At 38.9% G+C, this 14200-nt stretch overlaps 1 protein-coding gene across 2 annotated transcripts in view; it reads right to left on the bottom strand.

The window, feature by feature from the left end:
- The window catches only part of wipf1b (WAS/WASL interacting protein family, member 1b), a 39620-nt gene that overhangs the window by 9419 nt on the left and 16001 nt on the right, over positions 1-14200 (bottom strand). For both annotated transcript variants that reach the window (XM_024296774.2, XM_024296775.2), the window contains exon 3: positions 1307-1403. In XM_024296774.2, the coding sequence (XP_024152542.1) occupies positions 1307-1366 (60 nt within the window). In that variant the 5' untranslated portion in view covers positions 1367-1403. The remainder of the gene's footprint in view (positions 1-1306; positions 1404-14200) is intronic.

The raw sequence follows: 14200 nt of genomic DNA, 5'->3' as shown, positions 1-14200 counted from the left end.
GACTGTCTATTAGTCATCTGTCAGGTTAACCGTCTTCCTCATGATTGGGTAGCTATCGTCTCCCACTGAAACTGGGAGTTTCCATCATTGAATTATTTTATCACACTTTCCTTTTCCAAAACGTCACATTTTGGGCTTTCATTACTTGTTAGCCACACTTGGGGCTGTTAAATTATTTAATCACAATTAATTAGTTACAGGCGTTTTACTGTGTTATTTTGTTTAATCGTGTTAATCTAATTTTTTGCGTTGAATGGTTACCTCCGTGTTCTCCACACCTTGAGATTTTATCTTGCTCATCCCATGGTCATTAGAGAAAAATAGAAATATTAAATAGATCATTAGAACTTCAGTCCTGTTATAGGCCTATTTTTGAGTTAAAATTGTCTTTTTTGTAAACAAAAGCGGAGTGTTTAATACGCGGTACTGCACTAACCTCTAGGTCCTTTTTGAGAATGATGATCGTCATGAAAAGTTAAAAAAGCAACATTTTAGAGGGAAAGTTCACCTCTTAGCACTTATTTTTGTCCAGATAACTAAGCAAAAGTTTATAAAAAAATAATAATAAAGTCTAAATAGTTCAATCCCTCCTCAGTGTTTAATATCTTCCTTCTTAGACAATTTTCTCCATTTCTTTTCTGCTTCATCTCAGTCTCTAAAATGATCAAAGTCATCCGAACAGGTAAAAGGAAACTATGAAATCACTCTCATATTTTTCTACTGTCTTGCTGTTGTGGTAAACTGAGGATTAAGGTAAAGCAACATCTGAATTGTGGTATTAATAAAAAGTTTTGTGTTCATTATCCATTGGATTGCTCAGAAAAGTGTTCCTTCTGTTTTTTATGTGGTAAATTAGAGACTCTGGACCTTATATATATATATATTTATATATATATTTACATTTTTGTAATTTGTTTAAGATTATAAAAAGTAAAGTAAATGTAGGAAGTCTTTTATAATAATAATTAATAAAACCTTTTTATTTGTATCTTTTACTGCGCCATAATGTCACAAACTTAAATAAAATAACTTAAAATGAGGCTTTCACAACAATTATTAGGGAAAAAAATAATTGTGATCAAAATAGATTAATTAATGACAGGTTATAATTAATTAATTACACAAAAAATAATTGCCTGACAGCACTAGCCACAATCACCAAAATTAAAGGATTTAAGGCTTGAATAGACTTTCTAAAAATATATTTTCATATGTCTCTATTTCAACAGCAGATCGGGTTCACTGGCACGATTGATCCACTAGATGTCTCTGGTGGGCGGAGCACAGAGGTCCCAAACAGACTTACAAGGGCCAGGGTTGGAGGAGGGGGAGGCCCCGGGGGTGGGGGTGGCGGGGGAGCTGGCATGGCTTTGCTTCAGTCTGTCACCACTGGCTGCCGCACCCTGGAGGAAACACAGCAGAGGTTAAAACAAAGAGTAGTTATCGCTGATATGGCTCTCACTGACTGATGACTTCTGAGAGGGGCTGAATGGTTCAGCTGGCAGCGTGCAGGACTGGTGGGAAACCAGCAATCCACCATAAACTGCCCATCATGTAGTCACAGGGGGGTCTGGGTCTGGATCCCCTGTGCCGGTCCCCAGCCTGGATAAAATATACTCAGGAAGGAGTTCTAGAGTAAAAATCTCTAGCAAAACAAATGTGGCTTTGGTGACCCCTGAAGGGAAACACCCAAAGGTGAATAACAACTTACTAAAAAGTTCTAAACAACATAAAGATCAACAAGAAAATAATAAAGGCAGACAAAAGGGATTTCTGCTCAGATTCAGAGAGAGGTTTGGATCTGTTCAGGTTAAGATCTGTACAGGTTTGGATCTGTTCAGGTTAAGATCTGCTCAGGTTAAGATCTGTGCAGGTTTGGATCTGCAGAGGTTTGGATCTGTTCAGGTTAAGATCTACTCAGGTTAAGATCTGTACAGGTTTGGATCTGCAGAGGTTTGGATCTGCAGAGGTTTGGATCTGCTCAGGTTAAGATCTGTACAGGTTTGGATCTGTTCAGGTTAAGATCTGCTCAGGTTAAGATCTGTGCAGGTTTGGATCTGCAGAGGTTTGGATCTGTTCAGGTTAAGATCTGCTCAGGTTAAGATCTGTGCAGGTTTGGATCTGCAGAGGTTTGGATCTGTACAGGTTTGGATCTGCAGAGGTTAAGATCTGCTCAGGTTTGGATCTTGTTTCTGGCTTCAAGAACTTCAGAGGATGGGTTCTGATCCAAACACACTACTTTTGACTCATCTGGACTTAGATTACATCAAACAGGCGTGTTGCAAACACAAAGTAACTGTTTTTCCTTTTTTTTATGAGTGAACTGAAGGGCCAGCTCTATTTCTACAGGGAGAATTTCATATTTTTCCACCCTTGCAAGTACTTCTGAGCCACAAACAGCTTTTTCCAAAAAGGTTTTCCAGAAAAAAAGCTGTAGCATCAATCTCTGGTCTCATCGAGCTGTCAAGAGGCTGGCCGCAGACCGGCTTTATAGAAGGTGACTCTGCAAAACTATGAGAAAGATTCTGGTTCTGGTGCTTTAGCTCAGGGGTCCCCAAACTGCGGCCCGCCTCCACATTTGGCCCTGCCCCCCAAATACTATCAGAGATGCATTATTTTTTTTTCTCTTTTCTCAATCTGGCCAATCGAGACCCACATAGAACGTGACAGAATAGAATAGGTTTACTTTTTTAAATGTTTTAATATTTTTTTTCTCTTTGAAGAATACAGAAATAAATTATTTATAATTTGGCTATGTGTGGCTTTCTGAAAAACCATAAATGTTTACATTTAGACTGTAAAGACAAACCTCTAACAAATATGGACATATCTAAGTTGAGAGGAAAAATGGCATCAAATAAAACCTCTATGTTTCATTCGTTAAATCTTAGTGATTCTGTAAAGTTTTATGTATTTCTGCAGAAGACAGGAAAAGGCCTCTGTGGATATGACCTTTTGACCTTTGTGAAAGCAACTCAATGTTGCAACTTTACAGCAAATATGCCTTTTTCCTCAAAGAATCATTTTCATTTTATTTTATTGATAAATGGCCCGATGTTAGCTTGAGTTTATTTTAACTTGTATCATTTTCAATATATAAATATATTTTTATATAGAGTAAAACCTGGAAAGTTACTTTAGGTTTAAGTTGATTTATTCTGGAATAATATTCCTGCATTTTAATTTTTCATAATTATGTTAAAAAGTTACGGTTTTAAAGTTTTAAAAATTGGTATTCTGCTAGCTTTTTGGATTTTTAAAGCTATTTTGGAGCTTATATTTTAGCTAATGTTTCAGCCACATGATAGTTGTTTTGGCTAATTTAAGCTTTTCTTTTAAATTTTTTTAGGCTGTGTAAAAGTTAGGCTTATATTTACAATCCCAGCAGTTTTGGCTAATTCAGGCTTTTTACAGTTAAATAGGATATTTTGAAGTTTAGCTAATTTTTCCACTACATGCTAGCTATTTTGGCTAACCTAAGTTTTTTTTCTCTCTCGCTTGTTTTAGTTTTTTAGGCTAATTTTTTATTCAGAGAAAAATGATTGGACCACTGGCACAAAGTTTGAAGGCAGAACATTTATCAAGGTACGTCAAAAATGAGTAAAACAAATGATGAAGACTTTGGTTTGATGAAGACCGTCACTGTTTGGAGGATCAAACGTATTGAATGCAGACTCCTGTGATCAGCTTCTAACCACTGATGTCTTTTTGAAGAGCAAAGAGATGACAGAGGAGCGGTGAAAGTCTTCATGTGAAGATGACAGATGACAGCTTTCTGGTCCTGCAGCAACACAAACAGCTCTGCTTCTCACTTCAGAGTCACACGCGCCTCATCACATCCCCAAGTGTCTCGAACTTCCTGTTTGCAGTGACAAACAGGAAGTCAGCACACGGCTCCAGCACCTCAGCCTTCCGGTCGGCTGGATGATGATAAGTCACCATCACAACTACGGTCACATTCTTTGTTCCTCTTACTGACTCATTCCTCCTGCCGTCTGTTTATCGCCTCTCTTTCTGTTTCCGCTTGCTCTTCTTCTTTTTTAACGAAACTTCTCTCATTAGTTCTGATGATTGCATATGGCATGAAAGACACAGTTGAAGGCTGCACTGCTGCCAAAGAGCTACCTTAGGAAAGTTGTGTTTCATCAAACAGTTGCAAAAGTGAACGGCCTTCTAAAGGGAGCTGAATTTGTTTGTAATATTTGACGCAACACGCCAATGGTCTATGTGCAGACAAAATGCACAACTAAATACACAAAACATAGAAGAGACAATTATTAAAATTATCACTTTCATGCAAAAAAGGATTTCAATAACCAGGATGTATGCAAATATTCATAAGTCAAACATCAGCTCTACACTGATTTGTGGTTCTCTTTTCATCAATCTTTACCAATTAGAGAACAAACAGATCTATAAATATGACACCAATTCAGACCGAAGAGCTGCCACACAACAGACTAGCCTCACCAGACTCACATGGCACACACTAACCACAGTGCAGCTTATCTGTTGCTTAAAGTGTTTCTTGACCAGATGATGATTTGACAGATTGAGCTGCAGCTTCACAAAGACCATTGCTGAAAGCATGAAGTTGAAACTTTCAAGCATCCATCTCCTAAGACGGCTGAATATTTTGATAGCTGAATGAGCTGAATAGGTGAAGGGATTGAAGAGCTACGGACAGACATAAAACGTACGGAAGAAAAATGGATCACTATTGTGTGAATGCATTCATACATAAAAACGTCCGAGCAGACAGCGGAGGGATCCCTGTCTCCCTGTCTGCCCTTTGGCGCCGGTGTTTAGCTAAGGAACGTCCCCTGCCAGAATTTGTTTCCCTAGTGTCAGGCATCGTTTTGGCAGGGGGAACGCACCAGCTAGCAGTGTTGTTAGCATAAGGGGTTCTCTCTAAGTCGAGAAGTTTGTTCCCGGGACAGGCGGGGCGTGCGCCCCAAGACCTGTCCAGATGTTCTCTTGCCTTCGTCCATCACTTCCTGGGCTCTAGCAGCAACGGGACCCCGCGAGGGATAGCGGCTTAAGAAAATGGATGGGAATGACACACACAGCTAAGCTAACTCGGAGCTAAAGAAGGCTAACTAGGAGCCGATTCTAGCCTTAGTCAAAAAGAAAGAAAAAGAGAGAAAGTTGGGGATTCTGATCCTACTGACTTTTTTTATTTTACGGCACCAACAGTTGGCTGACAGTCTACTTTAGCTCCAAGTTAGCTTAGCTGTTTTTGGTCATCTTATTTTCAACTAATTTAAGCAAAAAAGTCTCAAGTGTAGCAGAATTTATCTAAAGTAGATGCATATGCATCACGAGACTGGCAACCACAAAATGTGATCTGAGATTGCTGTGTTTTGATCTATTTTATTTTTAAACGTTTTGACAGATTTTCTTTATGAATACAAGGTTTATTTTAGGCCTACGAGTGTGAATGGGACTGTGACTGTAAAGAGCTTTGGGCCTTCCAGGAAGGTAAAAATATGCTTTGGTACCCATTCCAAAACATTCATGTGTTTTGAGATGGGTAAAATTTGAGTTTCATCTGGTGACGGTTATGAAAGGGCACTTGTTTTTGTTCTAAACTATGATTGAATAATGGAAAAAACATGCAAACTTTTCCCAAAGACATTAAAATGTGAAGAAGCTGCAGAGTCTGAACACAGCTGAGCTTGTTTCTCTCTGTCAGCTTCCGTTATCCTCATCCGAACCAGGAGGATGATCCATTATTGTTGCAATATTAATGCTATTGATGCTCATTGCATTAAGGTAATAAGAATGCTTTTTAAATGTTATCATCCATCTTATCTTTCGACACACCGTGAGCTCTTCCTCACGGTTCCGCTGCTCTGTGCTGCGTTTGTGTGTTCGAGTATGTAGAGATGCCAGACGTCAGCTCTGATCTTTGTTTTGTCTTTCCAACAACTGACCAGCAAAAGCTCAACAACAAAAAGGTCAACACAACAAAGATCTGCAACACTCTCGGTTTGACTCCAATAACTACAGAGGGACGTCATGTGCGAGGGGTCTACAGCCTGGTTTAAAGGGGCAGTGAAGCCATTTTAACATCCATGCAATTTCTTATCCCACTTCATCCCATTCTTGGCAGGGTACACCGGGACAGTTCACCACAGGACCACACAGAGACGACGGCCACACACAAGCTTCACATTTAGGGATGCTTTAGACTCCCCGTTTAACCTATGAAGCATGATTTTGGACTGAAGAAAACCCACGCATGGACGAGGAGAACATGCAAACTGCACACAGAAAGAGCCCAGCGGGGATTTAAACCAGGACATTCTCACAAGAGTGCACCACCTTTAACAACATGAGTACATCTGGGAAAATGTGGGTGCTGAAACAGTGATGCTCCTCAGTCACCAGATGTTGTTCCCTTCCTCACAGCTACCCACGAAAAATGAAAAGTGGAAACTCAGGATGTACTGATACGTAGTGCTGGGCGATATGGAAAAAAAATGTATATCGTGATAAGGTTATATTATATCACAATAACAATATATATAACAATATATGACAATAACGTATATTTTCATTTATTCTCTTAAAAAAAAATAAAAATATCAATACTTTGACTTTATTTTTTCAAGTAAGATGTAACTGAATAGTTACAAATGAGAGACAGTCTCAAATTTCTTAACAGGAAAACACATTTTTGCACAAAAACAAACAAATATAAACGATAGATGAGAAAAGGCACAATAGACACTTTTCTATCACCCACACCATATGTATCGTCATTTTGCCCAGAACTACTCATAAATATAGAAAAATCGATCTGGTACTGGCTGTAAACCACAGATACAAACGAGATCATGTTGGTAAAAAGGTATAAAATCAATCAAAAACGTAAATAATTGTTTTTTGTCAAATTTCGATCTTAAAGACATTTTCATTTATAGTTTGAAATGCAAAATGAATAATAAATAGACCTCACCCATAAATAGATTGCACCGATTTAGGTACCAGAATTGGACTGGATGAAAGATAATTTATGTATCACTTCATGGATCAGGTATGGAGATGTGTCTTGAATCATGACAGACAGAAACCCTAGTACAGGGGTCTCAAACTGGCGGCCTGCGGGCAATTTGCAGCCCCCGCCTTAATATGAATTCAATGTCTACTAAGCAATATCTTCTGCATGTCCACACTTCTTTGATGATAGCTTTGTATTTGCTTTGTGATGTTTCAGCTTTATGTTTAAAACTTTACATTTGTTATTGTCGTTGGATCTGGTCGTCAGAAAAATCCTTAATAGCAACAGTTGCTAGCGTCGTTAGCTCCTGTCGTTTCTCAGGACATGCAGAAGATATTGCTTAGTAGTTCATAGACATGAACAAATGTTAAATAAACTCGTTCAGTAGACATAGACAATGGACCAAAGATATAGACAAGTTATTTTGGAGTTTAAGTAATATTTCAGCGACATGCTAGGTATTTTGGCTAATTTAGGCTTTTTTTTTTTTTTGTTTTTTGGCTAATTTGGCACTTAACTAATATTTTAGCTGGCTATTAGCGTTTTCAGCTATTAGTGTCAGCGATTTCAGATATCAGCTTCAGTGTTTTTAGATATCATTTTCAGCATCTTCAGCCATCGTCACTAGCATTTTTGGCAGCCAAATTCAGCTTACAGCATTCACACTAGCTTTACCATGGGTACTGCTATATATCTAGTTTTTAGTTAGTTTAGAGATTGTTAAGATGTGTTTTACATCCACTCTATGCATGACTAGATTATTTGACTAATCTGAAAAAATAATTGGTGATAAGTCGACTATTAAAATAATCATTTATGGCAGCGCTAGTGGACATAAAAACATATTTTTGGCAAAAATGGAACCACATACGGCCCAGCCTCAGCCAGACTCTGCCTTCAGTGGCCTCAAGGTCAAGAACCCTGCCCTATTAGAAACAGAACAGGTGTAATAGAAAGAGAAAAGAAAGACAAACTGAGGTCAAAGCGTGGTGATGGTCCTGGGTCTTCCAAATCCAAGATGCTTGACTGTGACATATGACGGCTTCAATGTTTGGTACTCAAAGACATTGCTGTTCTGTACGGTGTGATGCTGCTCAGCTATCTTTGATTTTGAAAATAAATATGGGTTGCTTCACATGTTGAGTTTTACACCTTAAATAAAAAAATATCAGAATGCATATAAATGTTCCCTAACCTTACCTACAGTTTAGTTTATGACCAAATCATAATCTGAATGAGACACTAAAGGCCTGACTGTCAAACCGCCCTCTACTCTGCATTTTTCACGCATCATTTTCCACTGATTCACTTGCTCTAACAGTTCATATGTCAACTCATTTCCTGCAGCTCTGATGAAATGGGACTGAAATAACTGCAAACCAGAGACCAGCAGTTGGAGCTTGAGCTTTTTCCCCTGTGCTCTCAGGAAGGGTTCTGGGGTTAAAGACCTCTCCCTGGTTTCATGGAGCTCACCGTCAACATTTTGGACAATTAACAGTAAAATGCTGTGATTACAACTTAGAGTAAGAAGGGAAAACAATAGAACATCTGCTGAAGGAAACAAGCTCAAAATTGCTCTCTCAAACTTTAGCAAGCTAACATACAGACATGAATTTGAGCATCCAATCTGACAGAAAGAGAAAAAAGAGAGAGTGGGATGAAAGTTGCAGAGTAGGAACAAGACAAACATCTGAATGTGGCTCACACATGTTTCAGTTTACAGATGGCCATCAAAAGGCTTCCTCATCCTGTAGCCGAACTTCCTGTGCAGAGAACGTTCACAGAGTGAAATGCGTGCTTTAACGTTAGCACTAATGAAAAAGACCTGGCCTTTCATTAGCAGCATATTTATGTAAACTCTGGAGCTGAATATCATTGTTTCTCAAAGTTGCGTCTGAGGGATTTCATAGACGTCAGTCAGCGACAGCTTTAAAGGTCAGGAATATGAGTAAACCACCAAGTTTTTACCAAACTTGCTGGAGTTTAAAGTGAAGCAAAACATGGAGGTCGTCTCATCTCTGTTGTGTTTTAGTCTCTGGCTCCTCTTCATGTCACAAAATGTTTGCTATTGTTCCAAGTGACAAAACCATGTACAAAACCACACCTGACACAGCATCTGCAGCTTTCCTGTTCCGATTGGGGGTTAATAAAAACTAAGATCCAAGACAAAAGCTCCAGTCACATGACCCATGGAGGCTGACCCGTACGGGGGCTTCAGGTTTCCAGGTTGTCCGGGCTCGTAGAGGGTTACAGCTGCACCTTAAGAGGAGCACAGGTGTGTCTTGAAGTTCCCTTGAGGCTCACTGAAAATGGAACGTACCATTGTCGAGTTTGTGGTAAGTGTATCGTGAAGCATTTGTAAGGTAATGTCAGTTGCACGCACTTATGGTGTACGGGTGATGCTGCCGAACGCCAAACTCTAGTTGTTAGTAAGCGAGATGCAGGCTTACAGACTGTGCCGGTAAAAAAAGAAGTGCACACTTATCACTTGAACAGCACCAATGGGCTCGTGCATGCAGAGGGTTCATGAGGGTTTAAAAAATGAAAAACTCAAACCACACATCTGCTTCTCACCTAATTACTTTATCCTGCATGTTGTTTTGACTAGTGTGTTGTGTAAGTGTTGACTAGACCACAACCCATAAAGCACATGTGTCAAAGTCAAGGTCCGGGGGCCGGATCCGGCCCTCCAGATGATTTTATTTTATTGTTATTAATGGCCGGATGTTATCTTGTTCCTCATTTTGAACTTGTGTAATTTTGACAAAATATATTTTTATGAAGAGTAAAATATTGAAAGTTATTTTAAAAAGTTATGTTTTCAAAGTTTGAAAAATGTCATTTTAGTGTGTTCAACAAATGTTTATCCTGTTCAGCCCGCAAATTAAGGAGTGTTTTGGATTTTGGCCCCCTGTGCGATTGAGCTAGACACCCCTGCCTTAACATAACCCTTTCATCTGCAGCATGCCAGTGGAAAAAAATCTGCATCAGCATTGTCACTCTATGGGATTAAAGAGTAAGCCTGGATTCCACTGAGCGGCCTGGTACAGTACGGTTCAATCCAGTATTTTGAGCATTTCCATTGTAAAATGGACTCATTAAACAGTACCTCTTGAGGGCTCCCATTCGTTGTTGGTCCATAGAAAACTAGGGGGGGAGCCACCCATGGATACCAGAAGTAAAGCAAGAAAAAGACGAGCTGCTGAACGACCTCAGTTATTGTTGCTTTTCTACTCGTCGCACTACAATGATGCAATGACACGCTAGCGGTCTACACCACACATGCAACGTGTGCCAGAATTAGCTGAACCGTACCGTATCACTCCTTACCAAACTACTCAGTGCAAACGAGGCTTAATATTTTGACATTTCCTCCAGGCCATCTGTGTGCCCTGAATGGATTTGCCCATTTTTCGCCTGCAGACAGCCTCTATCCACCCCTAAGGGTACTGGTGACAGATTAACTCTAGCATCAAACAAGTGACCCTTTTCTGATTCTTCCTTCTTTTTCATTTTTCTCAATTTTTGCCTTTTTCAAATATGAAGGTTTCTTATCCATATTAAGAATTGATCTTTATGCTTCCAAAACAGCAGTAAAAACTTTACTTTAACATTTTCAATTCCTGTTTTTCATAAAGCTAATTATTTACTGTTTTTGCACGTTTAGCTTAGGTGACTGGATTTTTAATTCTTCAGTTCTTGCTTTTTTCAAAAACAATGATCACATTTATTTTGCTAATTTAGCCTTTAACAAAGTGTTATCAAAGTGTTTTAGCCGTTTTTTACATTTCTTTCAGTTTAAGCAAATGCTTGAGTCTTACTTTTATTCTTATTGCTTGAACATATTTCAGCATCGTCAGTGGCCGGCTTAGGCTTGCAATATTCAAAGAAAAATGGTTTTCTTGTTTATTAGGAACACAATTTTCAATAATGATGATGATTATGGAAGTCTTAGAAACCGATTTCAAGTGAGATAAAAACAAACTTGCAAGTAAAGTGGAAAAGATCGACAAGCTTGAATCTAAAAATATGAATCTAAAAAAGAAATAGGGAGAAGGAAGGTGTTCCTAATTTAACATTTTACTGAAGTTGTGAGTTATGAATAATTCAAGAAAAATGGGTAGAAAAAAGTTTAACGTTGGTAAGCTAACTTCCTGTCATGCATGGACCTGACTATTCACTACCGTTACTGCTAAATATTTATTCAAAAGAAAACAATAAGCCTTGTACAAAAAAAAAATAAAAAATTTAAAGTAAGGAGGACAGAAATACCCCGGCACAATGCTGGGACGCCACTGGGAACACTGAGTGGTTGAACCAGCAACATTCAAACAGAAAGAACAAAATTTGATTTCTGTAGAAGACTCGCACCACAAAATGAAAACCACAGCTCGGCTCAAGGACAAGCTAAAGGTCCAAAGCTCACACCGCAGAGCTCAGAACAGCAGCTATGAATCAAAGCTGGATACTGACGGCGCTCATCTGTCATCCAGGATCCGCTTTGGTTTGACCATTCACGGCTGACAAAAAGCAGACCGAACGTTTCCAGGAATTGACCCTTGAACACCAGAGCCTTAGCTCCAGTGTTGATATTCTAAGACCTTATGTAACTCTTCAGCTGTTAGATGCCATCAACGTAATTCGTAAACATTTGAAGAGTTACATATGTCAGAGGGCGGGAGTTCTTTAGATGTCACTAGCAGCATGTTTAAATGGTTAACTGAAGGGAATGATGTCTAATAAGATTAGAGGTGAAGGAGCAGAAGACGGCAAAACCTGTGACTGCATTACCTATAGCTTCAATCCCACTGCTATAACACTAATGATGACTTTACAACCAGAGCCATCCACTTCCAGTGTTGAGTTAACGTACAGATACGATCAGACGTCGGAAGTTGTAACTTTATAAGGATAAGATCTGATTTTCCTTTCAAAAATAAAAATGTTTTGTGTAGAATAACAGCTGTTAAGGGCACACGTTTGCTTTTTTTTTTTTTTTTTCACTTTACAACCTTATTTCTTATATTTTATTTATATGGTGGCCCCAATACTCCATCATAGAAAACGGAACAGAAAAGGAGAGAGAAGGTGTGGCAGAAAAAAGTAATTTTGTGATTTTTTTCTTTCTAATTGACGCGACTCCATAGTGAAAGATTTTTTTTTGCATTTTTTTTTTTTAATTTAGGCATTTTTGTTTTTTTTGTCTTCTTAACTAAATGAATATTACAACCGCTGCAGAGGGCCCCATGTTATTGTTCGCCTGGGGCCTCCAAACTGTTAAGTACGCCACTGCTGCAGCTATAAATGATGCTGCTTTAAAAGAAAGACTTAACCTTAAAAGTCTTAATTTATTTAAAAAAAAAAAACAACAGTGCGTCTGAAATCTGGAGCACATCCTAGTCATGTTGACTTTTTTTTCAAGGATTTTTTTTATCTTCACTGGTGTCTGTGGCAGACATAAAATCCTGTCCACCTTTGTCATGGGAGGATCACACGTTAACATAAGTGTGGGGTCATCTGGACCCCATAAGAGAGCACGAGGATTAAGCACTGCAACCGAATCTAATACAAGTTGTTTTTACCCAAGCAAATTCGTAGATTTTTTTTCTTTTTTTTTTTGGGGGGGGTGTAAATTAAGAAATATTTGTTTTTTAAAGGGAACCGTCAAAAATTGTTTGATTTCCACAAAAAAATATAGTGTAGAGCTGCTCAAAGAGATTCCAAGTGATGTGCTGCCAACTAGTGGTCGGGGTTTGGTTGGAAAAAAAAAAAAACTAAGACACTGAAGAATGCTAATAAATAATTTACAAAGTTTCGCACAATATCGGGACAAATTGATTTTTCCCAACACCTTTAGCAAATACACTTGAAAGTGTCTGTCATTCAAACAGCTCCTACAGTAATGGTGAAGCTCGCTGTACTGGGAGAGTCTGAATGATCTCATGAATCCAAACATGGAGACATGATTACCAAAGCTTTGGTAGAACTCTAAAATAAATGAACCTGATCTCTCAACATCATCCATGTGTTCCATGTATTGTAAATGAGATATACACATGCACGGCTCGGCAGCGATCAGGCTAAAAACATTCGGCAGTAGCTCCTCCCACATGCGTTTGGAGCATCAAGTTTATGAACACAAAAACTGATAGAAATTCGTGCTGCCCACAAGTAATACGTGAGGCCAAGATGCACATTGCTGCATTGCCCGCACGTATGTTAAATATGTCCAAAGCTAAACGTCGTTGGTCGCACATATTAAACTAACCCTAATCCTAACCGTAACCCGAATCCTTCCACCGGGTCCATGCGGCTTAGAAGAAAGTTCAGCACTGACCGCAAATGTTTAGACGATTACGTGCTAATAGTCGCTTCGTCTTTGGACAAGCGTCCAGCCATGAGTTTGTAGATCATGTTCTTCATAAGTGCAGCATTATGCTATGTTCACAACGAGCTCGGAAGGGCGCGTTAGAGCATGTGCGCACTTTGGGCTTTTGCATTCAATATTCACATGCCGCTATGCAAGTTTATAGGTCTGTTTTCAAGCTTTATATGCAAAACAAAGCACAATCAAGCAGGGGTTAAAAGTTAAACCTGTTGACTAATAAGGAAGTCCAGATTGGTAGAGATGCACGGTTAGTGTCCTTTTCAAAACACAGAAGTGCAAACCGCTTGAAAATTGATCATGAAGAAATGAATAAATGGTGTTAGTGCCCAGACGGAAGTTCACACCAAGTCTCTTTCAAATCTAAGTACATGCACCAGTTTTGGGTAGCGACAGAACTGTGTGAACTGTGTAAGCTAAGAGTAGGGCTGGGTGGATAAAATCGATGAATCGATCTGAGCTTAATGGATCAATAATCGATCCATAGAAGTAGAGATCAATCTAACCCATAAAGCTAAAATCTGTTAGCTTGATGCTAACATATAATGGGTTTCCCCATAGGACGGCTAATGCTAACACTCATTCAACCTAAACCCCATTATTAGCGAGTTCTTGAACGTGCCACACGTGCCCATTGTGTAGGTAGCATAACAGAACCCCGACACCACTGAAGGTTTATAATGATATAAAACTCTCCTCACTACAACATCTCATTGGAAAAACCAAGCTATAATCAAATTTAAACTCTTGGAGAATGTATTAAATCATTTTTTTGGTATATAGCTCTGATAAATCAAAATGGGTGACTT

The sequence above is a fragment of the Oryzias melastigma genome, linkage group LG15 (assembly GCF_002922805.2).
Source record: "Oryzias melastigma strain HK-1 linkage group LG15, ASM292280v2, whole genome shotgun sequence".
Classification (NCBI taxonomy): Eukaryota; Metazoa; Chordata; class Actinopteri; order Beloniformes; family Adrianichthyidae; genus Oryzias; species Oryzias melastigma.
Note: the sequence above shows the minus strand (reverse complement) of the source record. Positions and strands in the feature narration are given on the sequence as shown.